Genomic DNA, 21,655 nt, shown 5'->3' with positions numbered 1-21,655 from the left:
AAATAAGTCCATAAGTAAATAACTCCATAAGTAAATTACTGAAGAAGGAAGTAAACGAGGAAGAAATGACAGGTCTTCCTCTTCACTGTCAGGACAGTAGCCTTACAATTAATAAATGTAGAAGAAATCATGGAAATAGAAAATCATCATTAGGTAAACACTACACAGATAAATGTTGTAGGCAAGAATCATAAATGGATGCTAAAATTAGTGAGTAAAAGTGGGAAACAGGATATTTTCATAAACCCAGAGGATTTCAGCACAAGATACTAATTAAGATGAAGAGGAAAATAATAACTTTCCAGTAGTATCTAAGTATGGCAGACACCACCTTACCCAAGTGACGAAAGTTAACAACACCAGCAATAACATGTTGTGATGTCACGTATCTCCTTTTGTGATGCACCGATAAGGATACAACATCATTTCTGCCATGTTCTTGCCCAAAATGATTAAACTCAATGTAAACATGGGAAGCATCAGGCAAACCTCGATTGACATCCCACAAAGCTATTAGCCAGTTTGCTCCAAAGGAAAATTAAGAAACTTAAATACTGAAGAACTGTCCTAGATTGGAGGAGACTTAGGGAGGTACCACAGCTATAAGCAATATATAATCATGGATTCAGCTCTGGACCAGAAAAAGGACATTGGTGGAGGAAAACTGCTGAAATTCAAATAGAGATTAATAGTATTATTATTTATGGTAATTTCTTAGGTGATGAGTAAAAGCGAACTCTGTCTACCATTTTTGTAACTTGTGTAAATCTAAAATTATTTTGAAATAAAAACTTTAAAAAAATAATGAATGAATTTTCATGCTGATAATGCTTAGTTGTCAGGCAGTTTAAGTAAAGTAAGATACTTTTTATAGAATTATCAGAGAAACCTAGGTAGCTAGCACAGCACAAAAGAGAGATAGTCTATGGTGGCCGCTAATAGACTCTGAAGCCAAATTGCCTTTGCCTCAGCTTTGCCCCTTATTCACTTTGTGTGTCTGGGCTATTTACTTAACCTCTGTGCCTTAGTACCTCACTGTAAAGGGAATAATAGTAAACATTTCATGAGGTTGTTGAGAAAATTAAATGAATTAGAATAGTGAGTGACACAGAGTGATGATTAAGAGTCAAGCTGTAATAGGTGTTCAACTAAAAAATGATAATGATAAAAGTAATTGTTGGGGAACATCACACACTGGGGCCTGTCGTGGGGTGAGGGAATGGGAGAGGGATAGCATTAGGAGAAATACCTAATGTAAATGATGAGTTAATGGGTGCAGCACACCAACATGGCACATGTATACATATGTAACAAACCTGCACGTTGTGCACATGTCCCCTAGAACTTAAAGTATAATAAAAAATGAATAAATAAATGATGGTTGTAGTTAGTATATTAGACATTTCCATTCCACTAAGTGACTTACATTCTGATAGGATCAGCACACCTACACAGAGCAGAATAAATGCATACTGTACTAAAATATAAGTAGTGCGTTATCAGGGTGTGTAGAAAAGGAGGACTGATCTTGACAAGGAGTTTGAGAAAAGCTTCATAGGCATTCCCTTTTAGGAGTCTTTAGTTACATTGCCCTTGCAATTAGTCATTAATTACAATTACCGTTGAGAGGGATTATGTCACATAACCCTATCAACTAGCATATTAGTTGGCATAGAGACCATATAACCTAGAAAAGGGATTCCTAATTTCAGATCATCAATGAACCTCTTGAAATTATGTACTGTTTTGCTGATTACATAATTCTGTGTGTATTTCTGTGAAGGGGGCCCTAACAGTCAATATTTTCTTAAAGGGATTAAGCATTTATAAACCACTAAGCCAAAGAAAATAACACTAGATTTATAGTTTGGAGACCTGGATTCAAATCTCAGCTCCAACGTGTATCATTGTGTGAAACCCATTTTCCTCACTGTAACATAGGATAGTAATGGCGAATCAGCCCGAGACACCTCTCAGGATTTATTTTGAGTTTAGAAGAGGTAATATATTTGACGGGGCTTTGTAAACTGAATTATGACAATGATGATGACCACTACTACTCTATCAGTCCATTCTTGCACTGCTGTGAAGAAATACCTTAGACTAGGTAATTTATAAAGGAAAGCGGTTTAATTGACTCACAGTTCTTTGGGCTGGGGAGGCATCAGGAAACTTACAATCATGGTGGAAAGGGAAACAAACAAATCCTTCTTCACATGGCAGCAAAAGAGAGAAGTGCTGAGCAAAAGGAGGAAAAGCCCCTTATGAAACCATCAGATCTCGTGAGAAGTCACTATCACAAGAACAGCATGAGGGTAACCACCGCCATAATTCAGTTGCCTCCCATCAGGTACCTCCCATAACACATGGGGATTATGGGAACTACAATTCAAGATGAGATTTCATGGGGACACAGCCAAACCATGTCAACTACTATTATTACTACTAATGATTGTAAGGGGAGGAAGTTTTGGTGGTGGCTGATCTGGGTTCAAGCTGCAGACGTCAGTCATTCATACCCTGCCTGCCTTCTTATGGAAAGCATGGAGGAATAGCAAGGACAGGGACTGGGAATTAGAGGCCTTGGGTTCTTGTATCTGTTCTACCCTGAATGTCTCAATGACTACTAGATTCTTCATCTGTAAATTACAATTCTACTACCCTACTTACTTCATTTTACAGTCATTAATAGGATGAAAGCAGGTCACTGGAATGTCTATATGTGAACATTTTAGTGTGTAACACAAACTTAGTGAATATTTGCTTTTGCAATGACATACTCAAAACTTCCAGAACTTTCCTCTATAGATGAACTTCATTTGAGTAGCTTCTGTTGCAAATCATAATAAAAAGAAGGAAGAATTTGTGGATCAGCATGCAGACTCAGAGAAACAACAGTATAGGGTGGTTCAGAAGCAGCAACTTACAGAATTCAGTGGTGGAGTCAGAACTGGATTTAAATCCCGCCTCTTTTCGCATAACTTCATACCCACTTCCAGCTACTTCCCTGTATTTCTCCTTCTCTTTAGAGTGTAGTTTCTCCAAAGTATCGCCTATACTCTTGGTCTCTACTTCCCCGCTTCCTACTCCTTCCTTGCCCACTCCAGTTTGAATTCTGTCACCATCAGCCCTCTGAAACATTTCATATTAAGCTTATCAGTGACCTCTATTTTGCTAAGTCCATAGGATGTTTTTTTATTCCCCTTTCTTGAGTTCTCAGCAGCATGGGACATCATTGATCACTTTTTCCTCCTTTTAACATTCTTTTTCCTTGACTTTCTGGAATGTCACCCCCTCTGTTTTCTTCCTACATCTCTGATTCCTCCTTCCTAACCTGCTTTTCTTGAGTTTAGAGTTTTTTTCTTGACCATTAACATTAATGTTTATCATAGCTAGCTTCCTGGCCCTCTTCTCTCTTTGCCATCTCTTCCAAGATGATCCCAGCTATGCTCTTGACTTCATTTCTGTCTATATTTTGATGACTCTTTTATGACCAGCCCAGATACTTAGTAGGCATTCAGTAAATGTCAATTCTGTTTCCTTCCACTTTTCTTTTATTGTCTTACAAAGGAAAGTGCATCTGTATCTTATTAGATCTATGAGTACAATATTCTAAAACTATGGGACCATGTATACTTCAGGTCTTATAAACAGGCAGAGCTGTTCTTAAAATGAAGTTAGCTGTTTGGAAGGGAGGACAAATCCTTCTGAATCAAGAACGATGTGTCTCTTTTGCTATAACTTGGGACTTTCTGAAAACAGCAATGCAGGTCACCCCTATCTCAGAGCTTAAGGTCAGCAAATCCTGTTTGAAACTGTGGAAACAAGTGTTGATAAACAGATTGAGTATTTTATACTCTTGATTTACAATAATCCTCTTAGGCCCCATCTCTGAAGAGAAGTGTTTTGCAAGCTTATAAATTAAGTAAACAAGAACTAGATGTGCCTGTACATGTAACTGGTAACCAAAGTTTCTCTTTATGTGGGGCCAAATCTGCAGATATTTCACTCTTTAGCAGAGATCACCTTATGTCGATCATAAATTTTGACTCTTTTCCTCTAAACTTGATTCTCTTAGAGGTTCTTAACTAACAGTGTCTCTGAATTAGGTTCTGGTGACAACAGGGTTTAGAGAACATTTTGGCATAATCCACAAGTGCTAGATTCAAGGTTGGCAGCAAAGCAAAAGTTAAAATCCAGGGTCTCTGATTCATCTGTCTGATTATCTTTTGAGCATTTATGATACGTGAATGAACCAAGCAAACAAAGTCTTTCCTTTCATAAAAATATACACACACATACACATATATACATGCAGTACATACATGCAAATATGCATACTATATACATATACATATATATATATATATATAGCCAGCCACTGATAAATGCTCTAAGGAAAATTGTAGATAAATAAGGAGATATAGAACATTGGTTTCAAACTCCTTAAGATTGTCTTTGTTGTGCTGGTGCACATTTTTTTCCTCAACCTTTCTTTTTTCCTACCTTCACTGAATTTTTCTGTTATTGCTCTGAGGACAGCTAATTTTTCTTGATCTGATTTATTCCTCAAACTTATTTTGCTTTGGTAATTCCCATAATCCCACTAAATACCAATTTCTTAAAATTCACTAGTCCTCTATATCGCGAATTTCAGATATATTTAAAGCTTCCCATTAAAGGCTGTGCAAATCCCCCTCAAGCAAAGAAAGGGGAAAAGGAGGACAAGAACATTTTTTTTTTTTTTTTACTGTTTTGAAATTATCTTCTTTTAAATTTAGATGGATCATTAAGAATGCTTCCAATTTAAGGTTCTAAGCACAAAATCCAGATATGTCGTGTTATGGACTTGCTTCCTGAAGATGAAATCAGCAGTTGATGGAAAGAATCCACACTCTCACAGAGCAGCAAATCACAAATGGTTGTCTCTGTGAAGCCAGTAGCTTTGCATTTGATATTTCTATCTGGGCTCATTTCCAACTGTTCAGGATTTGGATTCCTGAAGGCTTCTTCAGCACTTAACTAGTTCTATGTTGGCTAAAGGGGCTGGGACTGTTTCTGCACACACAAACGGATCTTTGTCATAAATCCCTTTTATAATGAGAGAGCAGCTAGGACACATTGCCACGTTGTCCCCATTCTCCAAATCTTCCTTGGTAATGGAGAAGTTATCTCCACATGGGCAGGGATAGAAATATGTCTCCGAGTCCTCATCATGTTGGAAGTCCTCTATTTCTACCTCGTCATGAAACACTGCCATGGTCAGTGGGGGTCACTGAAGGGGTCATGCCCTGGCAGTCCGAGACCAGCTCGAGAGTCTAACTTCACCGGAGCTGGCCTGGGCTCGGCATCGACAAGAACATTTATTAAGAATTTGCGTATGTTTGGCACTGTGCTTAGTGATAATAGTTTCATGTATATTATCTCATTTAATTGTAGATGAGGAAATGAGGATTATTGGGAGCTCTCAGACTTCACTTCTAAAAATTTTTCTCTCTTTCCATTCTGCTCTTTTGTATTCAGAGTCCCCTTTTTGCCTTTATGGCTTTTTAAACCTTGGACCCTCATTCTGACAACTGGGGCATTGAGTCTGTCACTGAATATTTACTTAGCCTTCCCTGAGCTAGGGCAGTCAGTGTGATAATATTAAACCTTTCATCTCCTGTGGTATGCAAAGATAATCAGTAAATTCTTAATGGCTCTAAGTTCAGAAAGATTTCTTACAGAAATTAGTTGGATGTTATTATACGTTTCTTTGGCTTCTATTTTGCATGCAAATAAAAGAAAGTGCTCAGGGCATTGGGGTCTTCTTTAGAAGACCAAGGGTCTGTGCTGATTTAGGACATAAATCCTCTTATTTTCTACCTCCCAACTGGTTGCCAGTAGCTCAGCACAGTGCCTGGCATGGGGCATGTGTAGGGAGGTCATAAGATGCCTATTCCTTTTCCCAGTCCCCATATTCTCTATATTCCAGCATGTCTGGAAGGCTATGTCCATCTGAAGGGTTTTAGATAGGCATGGGAGTGATAATCAAAGATGCATTGTAGAAGAATCAATCAGGAAAGAGTACAGAAAGCCTGATTGGACATTCTTAGTTGACTTGTCTTTGGACATCTAAGAGGAGTCACTTAAAGAGTGGTCGGATACTTGACCTGGAACTCATAAGAGAGAAATGGACAGGAGTTAAGGTCATATATTTGGAAGTCCTCAGTACTAGATGGTAACTAGAGCCGTGAGAAGAGGATAGGATCAGCCAAGAGGAGATAAAGAGTAAGAAAATGGTCAAAAACAGTAGATCTCTGGAAGATGTCATATGTTTAATGAACAAGTGAAGAAGGAGAACCAGCCAAAGAGGAGGAAGGAAAATCAAGAGAGAATAGTGTTTCAGAAACAAGAGAACAAATGAGGAAGGAGTGGTCAAATGGTGTAAAATGCCCAAAATGGTTTATCGGCATTAACAACAAAGAGCATATTGTTCCTCATGGTGGGACCAGTTTCAGTAGAATGGAGCAGGCAGAATGCATAGTGTATTGGGTTAAGAAGTAAGGAACTAGGCTGGGCGCGGTGGCTTACACCTGTAATCCCAGCACTTTGGGAGGCCAAGACGGGCGGATCATGAGGTCAGGAGATCAAGACCCTCCTGGCTAACATGGTGAAATCCCGACTCTACTAAATATACAAAAAAAAATTAGCTGGACATGGTGGCATGCGCCTGTAGTCCTATCTACTCGGGAGTCTAAGGCAGGAGAATCACTTGAACCCAGGAGGCAGAGGTTTCAGTGAGCTGAGATCGCACCACTGCACTCCAGCCTAGCAACAGAGAGAGACTCCATCTCAAAAAAAAAAAAAAAAAAAAAAAAAAAAAAGAAGTAGTAAGGAACTAGACACAGACAATATGGAAGCTTCTTTTCTAAGACTTTCTCTTGCTGCTATAAAGGGCACAAGTATATTTTGTTATACCATGTATTCTGATTTTTTGGTTTAAGAGTATGGCCACCATAGTCTCTGGGCAGCCCGTGAACCCAAAGAATTAGGTGATTTATGGAGAGGGAGAGGACATGAGAGGTTTCCAGGATGCTGTCTGCATTTAAGATTACAAGCAATAAGGTTCGAAAAAGCATCTTCCTTGATTCTTGGATTTTTAAAAAACTAGAAATGAGTTTCTTATGATGGCAAAGAAGAGGAAACTATTTACTGATAAACCTGTCATTTTATAGTGCTCAGGGCTCTATGTTTGATCTTCATAGCAGGCTTTAAGTAGATAGTATTAGCTCCAATAGTAAAAAAGCAAATAGGCTCAGAGAGGGTTTGCCTACCTGATCATCCAGCTGGTACGTGGTGAAGTCACTTTATGATTATTGAAACTATATTTTCTTCATGATACCCAAAGGGATGTGGACAGCAAAAATTTCTCCCTCTGAAACAGGAAAAATCAGCCTGGGGTTCATGAGAGAGAGGGAGAGCGATCCACTTGGGATCACAGTTAATATGTGATTTCCTAGCTAGAAGAAGGTAGGCTGCCATTTGAGAAAGAATTGATAAAACATACAAAATGAAACGAAGTCAGAACCAAAAAAGGTATCATGCAAGGTTAAAATTACGTGAATAATGATGTGTATTAGTTGGTTTAATGTCTTCCAAGTGCATTTCATTTTGAATGATATACTCAGATAGCACACATGGTAAGGTATAATTGAAAAAACATGTAGGGGAATGGCTGCATTCAAAGAATAAACATACAGCTGCAAGGAGGTTAGGAGTCAAAGGGGTAAGCATATGCCCCATCCCCCAGGGATCTCATTAGTGCATGAGTGGCCATATATGTAGAGGCTAAATGAATCTCACTGTTTGCAAAGACCTGCAGTAAATGAGACAATGACGAATCAATACTAATTAGCCCTATAGGTTCTTATTGACCCAGATGTCTGAAACCAAATGCCCTGCTCAGAGATTCCTTGAGCGGCAGAATGAAAAGATTTATAGACATGTGTTTCAAAAAAAAACCTTGGCTTTAAGAGCAGTGGCTATTCTGAAGTGGAAAGTCGCAAGAATTAGTGCAGACTCTTGACTTCTGGCTAGAAAAGATGTTCTCAAGGCTTGTCTTGTGAATGTGATTCCCATTGGACCAGGAGCAGAGAGAGCGAAGAGATGGAGAACCAGGAGGTTATCATATTCACGTTCCCTGATGTGTTGTTCTGGCTCTACCTTGTATGGAGGCTTCAGAGGATCCTTTCCTGAAGCCATAATAGAATCATTCTAAAACAGGGTTTGAGTTTTTCAGGCTTTGATGAACAATTTCTGACCTAAGATACAGAGAGCCCATGGCTTCAGAATCACAAGGAGAAGGGTTTAAAGCTGGACTCAGACCTGTCTCTTCACCTCTTGAAGCATCTTCTCTGTAAAGGGATGTTAGTGATACCTCCCCCACTGGGCAGTGCTGGGAGGTCTGGTGTATACTTAGGGAATGGCAGCTGGTGTTAACTGTAGTTGTTAAGCCTTTTCCCAGTAATATCTTATTCCTGCCAATATGATCTAAGAAAGAAGATTTTTGCAGATGAGAATGAGCTATTACAGCAAGAAGCAAATAAACTGTTGGTAGGTAGGGCAGTAGGGCTGCCCTCACCTCCACCCTAGCACACATCACACGCACTCACACACACACATATACATGCATTCACATTGACACACTCAAGCTCACACAGAGCAGCTTTGCTTTTCTATATTTTTACATTGAATATTTACATCAACTTTTTGTTTAACAAAGGAGTTCTACTGATAAAGGGGTAAAAAGAAAATTTAAAAATCGCTGCTCTTCTCATTGGTTTGTTTCCCTACACCAAGTACAGGAAACTTTTGGCAGCTTCATGGGATCTATGGGGACACTCACCCAATCACAAATAGAACTAGAAATCGCTGAGCCTTCCTTCTAGAACACTTTTAAAATGCAAAACAAATAATGCCTTAGGTATCTTAGATATTAACCTCCTTTGGACATTGATTTCCTATACTTTTTTTTCTGCCATTATACAAGCCATGTTTTTAACCTTTAAAGAGATTTTCAAGGACCCCAGTGGGAAGTAGCACAGATGCCAACTGCTGCAATATCCACTTTCTTTTGAAATCATTGGTTCAGAACTTTTAGAAAGCAGCATCTTTTAAGAGGGAAAGGCTGACCAGCTTTAATCTTTGTGCCGTGTGGTGTGATTTAACCCAGCGAGGGAGGTGTTATTGAACCTATTTTATGAGTGGGAAAATTGGAGGTCAGAGAGGTTAAGTCACTGGCCCATTTTACCGAGCGAGGAGAGGTAGTGCCAAGATCTGAACCAAATAGTGCTCTCACACCCATCATCTTCTCTCCACTTCCTCTTCACCTGAACATGTAGAGAATGAAGGAGTTGGTCTGACTCCCTCATTCTACACATGAAGAAACGGAGACTTAAAAAGAAGAAAAAAGCTAGGCACGGTGGCTCACACCTATAATCCCAGCACTTTGGGAGGCCGAGGCGTGTGGATCACCTGAGGTCAGGAGTTTGACACTAGCCTGGCCAACATGGTGAAACCCCTACTAAAAGTACAAAAATTAGCTGGGCAGGGAGGCTGAGGCAGGAGAATCGCTTGAATCTGGGAGGCGGAGATTGCAGTGAGCCGAGATCACGCCATTGCACTTCCACCTGGGCAACAAGAATGAAACTCTGTCTCAAAAAGAAAAAAAAAAAAAGAAAAGAAAAAACGTACACAATGTCATCTGGTGGGTTTAGGTTGAAAATCAGGTCTCTAACTCCTGATCCTAACTGCATTTAAAACATTCAGTCACTTTCCTTAGCAAAATCCTATCCTGAGTCTGGGAACTTATATTTCTCTCCATTTATCAACTCATCATCATTATTACAATTAGGAATACTGATTTTAATAAATTATTGACATATGTACCGTACTGTACAGTTTACAAAATACCATGCCTTCACATACATAATCTTCTTTGATCTTCACAATAACCCTATGAGGTAAGTTGGACAGGGATTATGATATCTGTTTTTACAGATGAGAAGAGGGTGGTTCAGAAAGTTTGAATAACTTTCTCATGGCCATGCACCTACTAAGAGTAAAGCCATTCCTGAATCCAGTCTTCTGACTCCAAACCTTTCTACTAGGATGGGCACCTTTCTTGGTGATACTACAGTGTGATTTGAGAGTACAGTGGGCTGGCTTCTCTGAAGCTTTTAGAAGCCTGCTTACCTTCCTGAAACTGATATGGAAGTACAAATGGTTTCTTTCTATCGAATGATTTGCTCCCTGACCCTATCCCCCTTTTAAAAATAAAATTCACTTCTCTTCCAGATGCCAGAGTGTATATGCATATCTGAACAGTCACCTGGATCTGATTAAGAAGGCTCAGCCTGTGGGTTTCCTTACTGTTGATTTACATGTTTGGCCAGATTTCCATGGCAACCGGTCTCCCTTAGCAGATCTGACACTAAAGGGTATGGTAAGTAACAGCTAGTCCTTGCACGGGGGTGAAGGCAGGCCAAAGGGCTACAAAGTTTGGAAGAAGCAAAGTGAGGAAAAAGGAAAAGAAAAAAATAAAACAGGCCAACAGCCCACTAGCTTTGTGCAGATGCATTACTGTTGCTGCTCCCTGGGATGAGCTGCTGAAAGTTTTCATTGTTTCTGAGCCAACCTTGAAAGCGTTAAAAGCAGCATTTCCTAGTTCAGCTACTGCTGCCTCTTTGTCCTGTGGAGTGGCTAAAAGTCATGCCTATGTAATTTTGGCATTTACATCAGTCTGTAAAGTCATATTTTCCAACTGCATCTTTAGGTTGCCCAGTAAATCAGTAGTAAATATTACCACCCATGGTCTTGCTGGCCGCAGCCACACATCTGCCTAGGCTCTGAGTCAGGGCTATTCAGAGTCTACACTAATATAGTTAGGATTTCAGATTAAACTTTGGTATAAGTGAATACAATTTATAATTTATGTTGGAGAATAAATCCTGCTGTTAGTGCCCTTTAGGGTCACTTCCTCTGTGGATATTCTAGGCCCTCCTAGAGGGGCCAGATGAACTTGGTGGGAGAGCTCTCAACCACCCCAGTTGAGATGTAAAAGTAACAACATCTTAGACACCAGGAGACTCATGTTTGAGGTGTGATGAAACAGGTTAAAGCTAGAGGAGAGGCCAGGTGAGGCCACAAATAAGAAAATAAGCCATGAATACAGGAACTAGGAAAATGTCGTAAAGCTGAGAAGGTGAGTGTGAGGTACGTTAAGGCAGAGTTCAGAATGGAGGCTGTAAACAAGGCAAGGCTTATGCAAAGGAAGCTGCGTAATAGTGAAGCAGGCCTGATGGAATCAAGAATTCAAGACGCAAACTACTACAGTTTTATGGTTAGTTTTATTGAGATTGTTTTAAATACTTTTATGATGCCAGCAGGAAGACCTGAACTTTATTTTCATTACCTAGCTGACATGATCAACTTCTATTACTAAAAGGGAGGCATGGTGAAAAGAAAAGAAAATTAGATATGGCAAAGGTTATGTTGATCTCGAGTCCATGAAGCATGCCTACACAACAAATCATGAGCTTGGTGTCCTTATTTATAGAGGCAGGAGAAGAATGTCCAGAGAGGGCCATGTGGCAACAGGCCGCAACTAGAAAGCCACACTTTCAGATAACCAACTCTGTCTGTAAACAGGGGGCAGGGGAAGAACACATTTCATATGGGTACAGAAATAAGTGTTTAATTAGAGACAAATATCTGAAGCCAAGCTAAATAGAGTTAGATACTTAAAATGTTGAAGCAGTTAAGAAGCTTGACCAGGGTTTTAAATGACCCCAAAATAAAGCAGTGTTGCATAGTAAAATGGTCATTGCTCTGGAGGTCATTTGTTGCTTTAGATAAAACTGACCTGAGGGGGCCTTCCTTCGCAATGTCTGTCATACCCAAATTCAGTACCCAGCATGTCAGGCTTCATGTCTCCCAGTAGCTTTTATCCATTTCTTAAAACCAATCCTGACATCCAAGACCTAAGAATTATCATCAGAAGGATATTCTAATAAAGTTGACCCAGATGCAGAATGAAATTCCAAAGAAATCAATGGAATGTTCTGAAGAATTCTCATAACATGAGAATAAGTGTGTATGCACCAAAAGGAACTTCTTACATGGGGACATATGCCCAGTGTATCTAAAAATCCTGGGTACGTTTACTTTTTTAAAAAGTTGTACGTTTGTTCACATACCTCATATATCACTTGATAGTTCTTGGCAATGATTTCCCTTTATAACTGTCCTTGGGTTAGGCTACAATGGAATAGCTATCACTCCATGAATTTGCATCACAACACTGGAAGGAGAAGATGACCTAAATAAGATAGAAGGAAGGCAATTCTGAGCTAAATACTTCACCCCAAATCTCCTTCTTTCAGTCTAGTTTTGGAAAACATCAAAATAGTGACCCTGAAATTCTTCTGTTATCATGTTATATCCTTTTGCTGGAAACTATAGTGATGCCTATCTCCAGCACTCATTCAGCAAATATTAATTGGGTCCCTACTGTGTGCCAGGCACTGCTGTAGATATGAGTAAGGTGCAACAATACCTACCTTCATGGAGCATGTTTAAGGTTGGGGGTGGGGCAGTGCTTGAGAAAATGTTAATAGGATCTAGAATTGCAGGATAATTCCAATAAAGCAAGATCCATGTACAATTTCTTCTTTTGACCCCTAAAACGTTTCCCTGGACACATAGTAAGCGCTCAGTATATACTTATTTATAATTTATAGGCAATATGGAGATAATAAAGAGGTGATTTGTTGCTTTAGATAAAACAAACATATGAAGAATTTACTAATACCAAATGAATTAAATGGCTACTGATACTGACTATCCATATGGTAAGTATTTAATACCAATATTAATATCCAAGTAAATAAAGATAAGCTCCCATTGTATCATAATTATGAGAATGTTTGTTCATCAAACAAATACAGGCCCTATTACAGTTGGTGGGGGATATGAGTAACTAGACACAATGCCAGCCCTCAGGAATATCACGAACTTTGGGAGGCAGACAGAATATATAAACAGAGAATGGAAAGGTGGTATTAAGCTCCAGGTGTCCTTCACTGTCCAGAGCTCTCCAGATGCATGGAAGACGATCGCCCAACCTGGTCCCAGCGGTCAGGAAAGCTCCAGACAGGAAGTAACATTGACACTGAGTGAAGCTGGGAAGGGGGTTTGAGGCCAAGGGAATCATAGTATGTGCAGTATTCTAGCAGGAACAGAGCATGGCATGAATGTCTACAATTTTGGCTCCTTGTATCATTGTCTAACCAATGATAGATTCCCTTTAGCATTTTATCTTAATAATATAAAAAGAAAATGTTTTCTCGGAAAACCACTGGATATCTGTATATTCCTGCTTCGGCAGCGTTGCACTCTTCCAGTTCTCTACTCTCCCCTCAGGTGACTCTTTACTTGCATTGTTAAACATTTACCCATTCACTGTGTTATTATTGAATACCTGCTGTGTGCAGGCCTATGCTAAACCCAGGTAAGATAGAGAAAAAAGAAAAGTACCTGTCCTAAGTTCACGTAAAAGTAGGGGAGGTAATTATTGTACATATGTGTATGTGTGTATATAATTATTTTACAGTGTGATCTCTAATAATCAGTGCAAGCTGAAGGAGCTCAGTACGTGTCTGACTTTGGAATTGTTTTCATGTGGCATTGGGCTGGCAAACCCTGATGCAGCCTTTTTCTACTTCTCTTGAAAATATTTGTAAAAATGCAAAAAAGTCATGAACTCATGCAGGCCTTAGGAATTAGGATGGTGTTCAACTAGGAAAACTAGAATTGATATTCCCAAAGAAAATCTGGGAGGATTTTCTAGAATTTAAATGATGAATGCAACTTGTTTGATAATATCATATATGACATAAGAACAAAGTCATGCGTGATCCACCATGGAAAGAATTTGGACCTTGCCACCTTCTGCTCCCTAGCATAAAAGCACAAGGTTCTTTTAAACCTAAAAACAGCACAGCTATCCCTCGACTTTACTGCTGATGGTTGGGTTTTTTGTTCTGTTTTTGGAAAGCAGCCAGTGAGTTTAAATTCCTAGATCCCCCCACGACCCTGTTCCCAGCCGCCCTTTCAGTTCATTCCATTTGAAAACTGCCAGCCCAAGAATCCACCCAAGCAGGAAGTGTGAATTAGGAGGAATGGTGATGGCTTGCATTCTAAGCATCTATTAATGGGGCAGATGTAGGAAAAGCCTTGGTAGCTCTGTAAACTTGGGAGGAAGGGTGTAGTTTGCACTACTAGTTGTAGGCTTGGAAAGTTAGGCAGTGCTGATCTACCTCAGTCCAGCAAAGCTACAGAAAATAAAAACCGCTGTACTCTGTCTATTGGCATTTAGCTGTAGATCTGAAGAGACAAATTCAAGTATACAGTGAGTGGGGATAAGAGCAAATCACATGTGCTGTGTGCTGGGAAATACTGAACGTGTGTACCTGTCTAGTTAATGTTGAAATATAATAACCCCATAGAAAAACCATTACATACAAAGAAAAAGAAATACCATTGTGAACACTTAAAGGAAAGCCCTCTTGAAAATTATTTACTACTGAAACCAAATGAAAATGTTAGAGAACTTTGTGATATATTCAATACAATATTTTTAATTTTTTTTTTAAGAGACAGGATCTTGCTCTCTGTCACTCAGACTGGAATGCAGTGGTGCAGTGGCTTAATCAGAGCCCCCTGTAACCTTGGACTTCTGAACTCAAGCAGTCCTCCCATGTAGCTAAGACTACACAGACACATGTCAGCATGCCCAGCTAATTTTTAAAAAATTTTTTGTAGAGGTGGGGTCTCACTGTGTTGCCAAGGCTGGTCTCAAACTCCTGGGCTCAAGCCGTCTTCCCACTTCAGTCTCCCAAAGTGTTGAGATTATAGGCATGGACCACTGTTCCCAGCCAGAATTTTTGTTTCAAGGCATATCTCTATGAAATAGGCCAGAAACTTATTAGGAAAGAATGAGTTAAGATGAAAGGACAATGGAATGAGAAGAAAGGGGAAATGGCAAAGACCACAAGACAACTAAAAATGCAATCAAAGAATTAAAACCTACATTGAAAGCAATAGGGAGTATAATTTTCACTGAAGAAAATAAGATCAAGGCTGTCATAAGACATAGCATGTGTTTTCAATTACTCTATAGGAAAAACATTTTGAGGATAGGAGCGACGGCTTATTTGCTTTTTAAAATCTCAACAGTTCTTAGGTCAGAAGCTGGCACCAAATAATTGCCTTATGGTCAAACAGTTCTTTTAATCACTGTTCGCCAAATGAGGAATGAACAGTGACCTGCTCAAGGTTGTAAAGCCAAGAAGTGGCAGAGCTTGCCTTTTAGGATATACACCCCATCCTTTTAGGATACAAACTCTGGACTTTGCAAAACTCGTGGAGGACTATTAAGAAAGGGAGTTTCAACATGCATTATACGTGGTTTCATAGTGAACTATGTTCCTTAAGCTAGTCCTTGCTCCTCTGTTCTTCTGACCACCAACCTTGTGGCTTATCCTCCCACTTTTACCCTAACCATGGTCTTTGGATTTAAACTCTGACCCTGTCTCTTCTCAGTAAGGTACTAGTTTCCTTCCCACCCTCACTGACTCAGATTTCAAAACAAATAGCCACTTGTGGTTTGACCTGGTCCTAATGCCTTCCACACTAGGTGCCTACCTTCATAAGTAGGAACAGGACATAACCCAGGAATCTCTTCCTTATGCTTCATAGTATCATTTCCTTTTTGTTCTGGTAACAATTGACTCCTATCATGTGACTAGCTGTCTCATTTTTCTTTTGATGATACAATATCAGCCTGAAGCACTGGACTAAAGAGAGGTGGAGGAGGTGGGGGATGAGCAGCCTAACAGCATGGTTGGACTAAGTACCCCACTATGTAAACATTTCTCTTTTCCAGTTGATAAACGAAGCACAGAAAGGTGAGGGCTGCAATATGATTATTTAAAAGAAGCAGAAGCTTAGGTAATAACAGTCAGTCTCAAAACAGTAAGTGCTAATGATTTTAGGTTCATTAAAAACAAGACAGACACCCCCCCAAAAAAAAATTGCTTACTTTTAAAGTAAGAAAATGACATGGTCACACATAAAGGTAGATGAATATAGGCTGGGCTTGGTGGCTCACACCTGTAATCCCAGCACTTTGGGAGGCCAAGGCGGGTGGATCACGAGGTCAAGAGATCGAGACCATCCTGGCCAACATGGCGAAACCCCATCTCTACGAAAAATTCAAAAAATTGTCTGGGCGTGGTGGCACACGCCTGTGGTCCCAGCTACTCAGGAGGCTGAGGCAGGAGAGTCCCTTGAACCCGGGAGGCAGAGGTTGCAGTGGGCTGAGATCGCGCCACTGCACTCCAGTCTGGCGAGAGAATGAGACTTCATCTCAAAAAAAAAAAAAAAAAAGTTGAAAGTAAATACTCACCATCAGGAATAGTTGCATGTTTTAGGGATTTTTTTTTTCTTGGTGGTGGTTTTTATTTTAAATGTTTTGTTGGATGGTTTTTACCACTGCAAAGCAGTAAAGAGGGCTCAGGTTTTGAAATCGGACTTATGTTTGAACTTGTCTTGAAGATATACCAGTGTATGACCTTTGGCGGGTTAACTCTGTGCAGCTGATCTGCCCACAAGGAAGCAAGAGTGACCCAGGCTTCTTTGCAGGGTCGCTGTCAGCGCCAGATGGCAGGTGTTGGCACAATGGACAGACAGCACAGTAATGCCCTTGAATTGGCAGGTCCTGCTTGGTGGCCTTTACTTGCACATTAAGAGATGGCCAACAGGATCCTGTGTGGCTTTTGAATGCTGAGCGACCAGCCATGGGCCTCCCACTTTAGCCCCAGAACTGACTGGACTCACCAGCCCAAACAGCCAGCCAAAGAAGCCCACTAGGCCCTTGGTCCTTGCAGAAAGCAAGTTTCATACAGGTCTTGAGATTGATCTTCTTTGTTCAAGTCCTTGGCCCTCAGTTTCCTCATCAGTACAATAGGAAACTCAAATTTGGTGCACCTTATGGAATAGCTAGTGTTATAGGAATTCTGGAAGAGTCCTTGCCTTCTCATAGATATGAGCAGTTTCTATTCACAAAAAATTGGCATGGCCTTTGTTTTGTGGTGTTTGGGATTTTGAAAAATTATTTTCCTGAAATAACCACTCAACAAAGCAAATGACCTTGGAGACATATCAGGCCCCGAAAACACACCAAATGCACCCTATTCACCATTGGTTGAAACATATTTTCTCTGCTTCATGTTAAAAGTAACAAACTACCCAGAACAAAAAGTGATTTTCTGCTTCTTTGAAGAGCTGTGACTTCTAACATCAGAGCGTGTGCTACTCAAACTGCTGGAGAGGTTGAGTGCTGCTCCAACAACTCTTCAAAGCAAGCACAGAGATAGTGTGTATGTGGAAAACCAGGAAAGTCAGGGAGGAAGCACTGGGAGATCTTAGCCAGTTCCCAAGGGAATGAATCCCAGCTAGCTGTAGGCATCGCTAAACAGATCCAGATGTGGAAGGAGTCACCAACTCAGGGTATCTGCAAGAGTCAAGAGAAAGCAGAGGTTGCACCCCTGTGACTTTTCTGATAGGGAGATGGATGATAGAGCTGGAAGCTCATGAGCTAACTGAAGTAGCTTTCAAGTTATAAGCTTTCATTTATAAGCTTTCATTTATAAGCTTTCATTTATAAGCTTTGGAAACACATGGACTCTGATATGAGTTTGTGGATGTTTTTGCTGTTATTTAACGCTGATTTATTCAGCCTTTTTTTTTTTAACATATTTTTGCTTATGAAAAATCAAATCCTGTAACAAAGCTTAATATTCTCAGTGTCTTTAACTGGTTTTCTGATTACATATATATAATCACAATACCAAACTGGTGTACAAATTGGTCACAAATTTTACTGTATATATATATATATATATATATATGTTTTACTGAACAAATATATTTTTTATTTGTGTATTTATATATAAATTTACATATTTATATTTTATTTAAAATATATACTTTACTGAAAAAATATATATATTTTACTGAAGTGACTAATTTGCTAGCTGGTGTTGTGATTTTTCATAGATACCATTTTTCAGGCACCTGATGCACCAGGCATCATGGTAGATGCCTTACATGTATCATCAACAACCTTCACAACAACCCTGCAAGACAATGTTGTCGTCCCATTTAAAAGAAGAGAGAAACCGAGGCTCAGGGAGTTTAAGTAGCTTACCCACAGGAGAAAACAGTATAAGTGGAACTGGAACCAGTCAATTCAAACCTGGGTCAATGACATTCTTTGGGGAAAAAGAAAAATAAAAAAACTAGATCTTTGTCATTGTTGTTGTTTTCATTGCTTCTGCTTTGTTTTTAATGTGCCTGGCATCTTCCTTTTTCATTTTAATGACTTTTTAAATTCTATCACAGAATCAGACTTTCCTTTCTTACTGCTCCTTTATCTTTCCTATATACACTAAACAACAGGTAAAACCACGGAATGGACTACGGGCAGGAGTGTTTCCCAAGGTCATGTGGCATGATAAAAGATTGAGGGGCGAATCAGGTGGAATCTACTGGGAAGGTCCAAGACAAAACAACACAAAGGAACTAAGGCCAGAGGACCAAGGATAGAGTCCATGATGTATAATCTTGGTGTGCAGATCCAAGACAGGGTTAGACAACAGCAAGTACAGGCCAGAAGAGTTGTACAGAGCAGCTTTGAGAAACAGTGTATGAGCGTATCAAAATGGCTTAGACTTAAACACCTCAGAAGCAAGGCAAAGTGTGAAGGGCCTCATGCTTTGGGTAAACAGCAAACAAAGTAGTCTTGTGTGGTGTAGAATTCACCAATAGAGTAAGGTCATGAGGGGCAGTGTCCATCCATCATTTTTGCTTGCTATAATAAATTACACAAATCTGGTGGCTTAAATTTATTCTTCCACAGTTCTGCAGGTCAGAAATCTAGGTTGATTCTGCTGGTTCCTCTGTAACCAAAGAAAGTGTTCACAAGGCCAAAATCAAAGGTTTTTATTGGAAGGTTCTGGGGAAAATCTGCTTCCACACTCATTCAAGTGGTTGACCTAATTTAGTCCCATGCAGTTGTAGGACTGAGGTCCCTGTGTCCATGCTAAAGGTCAGCCAGTGGGCCTTCTCAGCTTTCAGAGGCCTCCTGCATTTCTGGGCCTGTCACCCCTGCCGCCATCTTTAAAGCCCGCAATGATGGGTCAAATCTCTCCCATGCTTTGAACCACTCTGATTTCTATTTCTGCTTCATCTCTCCTGTCCTCCTCTCATACTGTGTCTCTTAACTGACTCCTCTGCCTTTCTCTTCTGCTTTTTTTTTTTTTTTGCTTTTTTTTTTTTTTTAAGACGGAGTCTCACTCTGTCGCCCAGGCTGGAGTGCGGTGGCGCAATCTCGGCTCACTGCAAGCTCCGACTCCCGGGTTCACGCCATTCTCCTGCCTCAGCCTCCCAAGTAGCTGGGACTACAGGCGCCCGCCATACCCGGCTAATTTTTTGTATTTTTAGTAGAGACAGGGTTTCACCATGTTAGCCAGGATAGTCTCGATCGCCTGACCTCGTGATCCGCCCACCTCTGCTTCCCAAAGTGCTAGGATTACAGGCGTGAGCCACCGCACCTGGCCTCTCTTCTGCTTTTAAGAGCTCATGTAATTACCCTGGACCCAACCAGATAATCCAGGATAATCTCCCTATTTTAAGGTCATCTGGCTATTAAATAATTTTATCTGCCCAGTTCCTTTACAACAGGGCCTCAGTTAGTGTTTGATTGAATAACCAGGGTACAGAATATTGAGGGGACATGTTTAAGATTCTGCTTACAGCATTGTGGTAGCACAGTCATCTGCATTTCTCAAATGTGGATGGGATGTAGGCAATGCCAAGTGTTAGCCTAGATTCCAGACACTTACTGAAACCTCTAAGTATTTTTGGGAAGATTTGTCCCCCTTTCTCTTCCAAGGCAGTGATTATCTCAGACCTGTCCTCCAATGTCCTCCTCCCTCCAGAGGCTTCCTATAAATCTTTCTGTGATCCTCCTCATTGCCTTTTCCATCAGCTCCACCTTCATTATTGACTGAGCAAACAGAGCATTTCTCCCTCTCCATTGTGTTCTGGAAAGCTTTCAGTGAATTCCCCCGAGCCTTGGATACCCCCATCAGGCTCTGATCACCATAGAAAAATCTCAGGACTTGTGAATCCCATTTTCTTGTCTTTTGTAATCTTTAGAGATCCCTTGGGAAACTATTTTTAAGCCTTTTTTTTTTTTTTCTTATTTGTATATATAATCAATTCCTTTAACAACTAGGTAGGAAAAAATTTAATTGCTAATATGTTTATTGATAATCTCAACTATTTTAGAACCTATGAACCTATAATTTATAATACCAAGGTTTAGAGCAGTCATTTCCACAATTTATTGTGCATTAGGACCGTGGTAAAATGCAAATTGCTGGTTCAGTAAATCTAGAGTAGGATCCCAGGAAACCTACACTGGACTAGGATCCCAGGAAAGAGGTTCAGTAAATCTAGAGTAGGATCCCTGGAAACCTACACTGGACTAGGATCCCAGGAAAGAGGTTCAGTAAATCTAGAGTAGGATCCCTGGAAACCTACACTGGACTAGGATCCCAGGAAAGAGGTTCAGTAAATCTAGAGTAGGATCCCTGGAAACCTACACTGGACTAGGATCCCAGGAAAGAGTTGAGGGGAGATGCAGTAGTTTAGACAGCTACTAAGTTGCCAGATTTAAGCCGAAGTCCATGGTGGACAGTGACCATCTGTCTCTTCTTTTTACAATGAATGGAAGTGTGTAGATTGATAAGTACTAAGGCTTCCTCAAGGAGTTCTTGCAAGAATCCCCCCACTCTGTGTCCCTGGGCACTCAGGGGCTTCTCCATACTCCTGCATGCCTGTACCTTTAACATTATGGTCCCAGTGCTGATGATCAACTTCTGCCCTGGCTTCCCTACACTGAACAGTCACTAGTCTCCAGTGGCCCTCATTCATATCCTCAGTAGTACCCATAGCATAATGAAGGGCATACATTATTCCCATATCCCAATAAATGAATGGGATTGAGCCTTTCATGCAATTCAAGAGAAAGAGAATGAACACTTTTTAAGAGAAAGAGAAAGAAAATGAATTTACTTTATTTTTTTATTTTACTTTACATTCTGGGATATATGTGAAGAACGTGCAGGTTTGTTACATAGTTATACATGTGCCATGGTGGTTTGCTGCACTTATCAACCTGTCATCTATGTTTTCAGCCCCGAATGCATTAGGTATTTGTCCTAATGCTCTCCCTCCCTTCCACCCCACCCCGCTACAGGCCCCAGTGTGTGATGTTCCCCTCCCTGTGTCCATGTGTTCTCATTGTTCAACTCCTACTTAGAGTGAGAACATGTGGTGTTTGGTTTTCTGTTCCTATGTTAGTTTGCTGAGGATAATGGTTTCCAGATTCATCCATGTCCGTGCAAAGGACATGATCTCATTCTTTTTTATGGCTCTGTAGTATTCCATGGTATATATGTGCCACATTAAGAAAATGAACATT

The 21,655-nt window shown here is 40.2% G+C and overlaps 2 protein-coding genes across 19 annotated transcripts in view; one reads left to right on the top strand and one right to left on the bottom strand.

Annotated features, from left to right (window-relative positions):
- LOC105495149 (FGGY carbohydrate kinase domain containing) overlaps positions 1–21,655 on the top strand; it is a 440,526-nt gene that overhangs the window by 311,863 nt on the left and 107,008 nt on the right. For all 18 annotated transcript variants that reach the window (XM_071092359.1, XM_011764399.2, XM_071092363.1 and 15 more), the window contains one exon: positions 10,339–10,486. In XM_071092359.1, coding sequence (XP_070948460.1) covers positions 10,339–10,486 — 148 coding nt within the window. The remainder of the gene's footprint in view (positions 1–10,338; positions 10,487–21,655) is intronic.
- LOC139362050 (diphthamide biosynthesis protein 3-like) lies at positions 4,380–5,903 on the bottom strand. The gene has a single exon (XM_071092376.1). The coding sequence runs from the start codon at positions 5,258–5,260 to the stop codon at positions 5,012–5,014; it is 249 nt and encodes an 82-aa protein (XP_070948477.1). The 5' UTR covers positions 5,261–5,903; the 3' UTR covers positions 4,380–5,011.

Source organism: Macaca nemestrina, chromosome 1 (genome assembly GCF_043159975.1).
Source record: "Macaca nemestrina isolate mMacNem1 chromosome 1, mMacNem.hap1, whole genome shotgun sequence".
In the NCBI taxonomy this organism is placed as follows: Eukaryota; Metazoa; Chordata; class Mammalia; order Primates; family Cercopithecidae; genus Macaca; species Macaca nemestrina.
This window is presented reverse-complemented; position numbering and strand designations above follow the sequence as displayed.

Bases quoted from the DNA above. Each gene is read 5' to 3' on its own strand.
- LOC139362050 (XM_071092376.1), bottom strand. From the start codon at position 5,260: ATGGCAGTGTTTCATGACGAGGTAGAAATAGAGGACTTCCAACATGAT.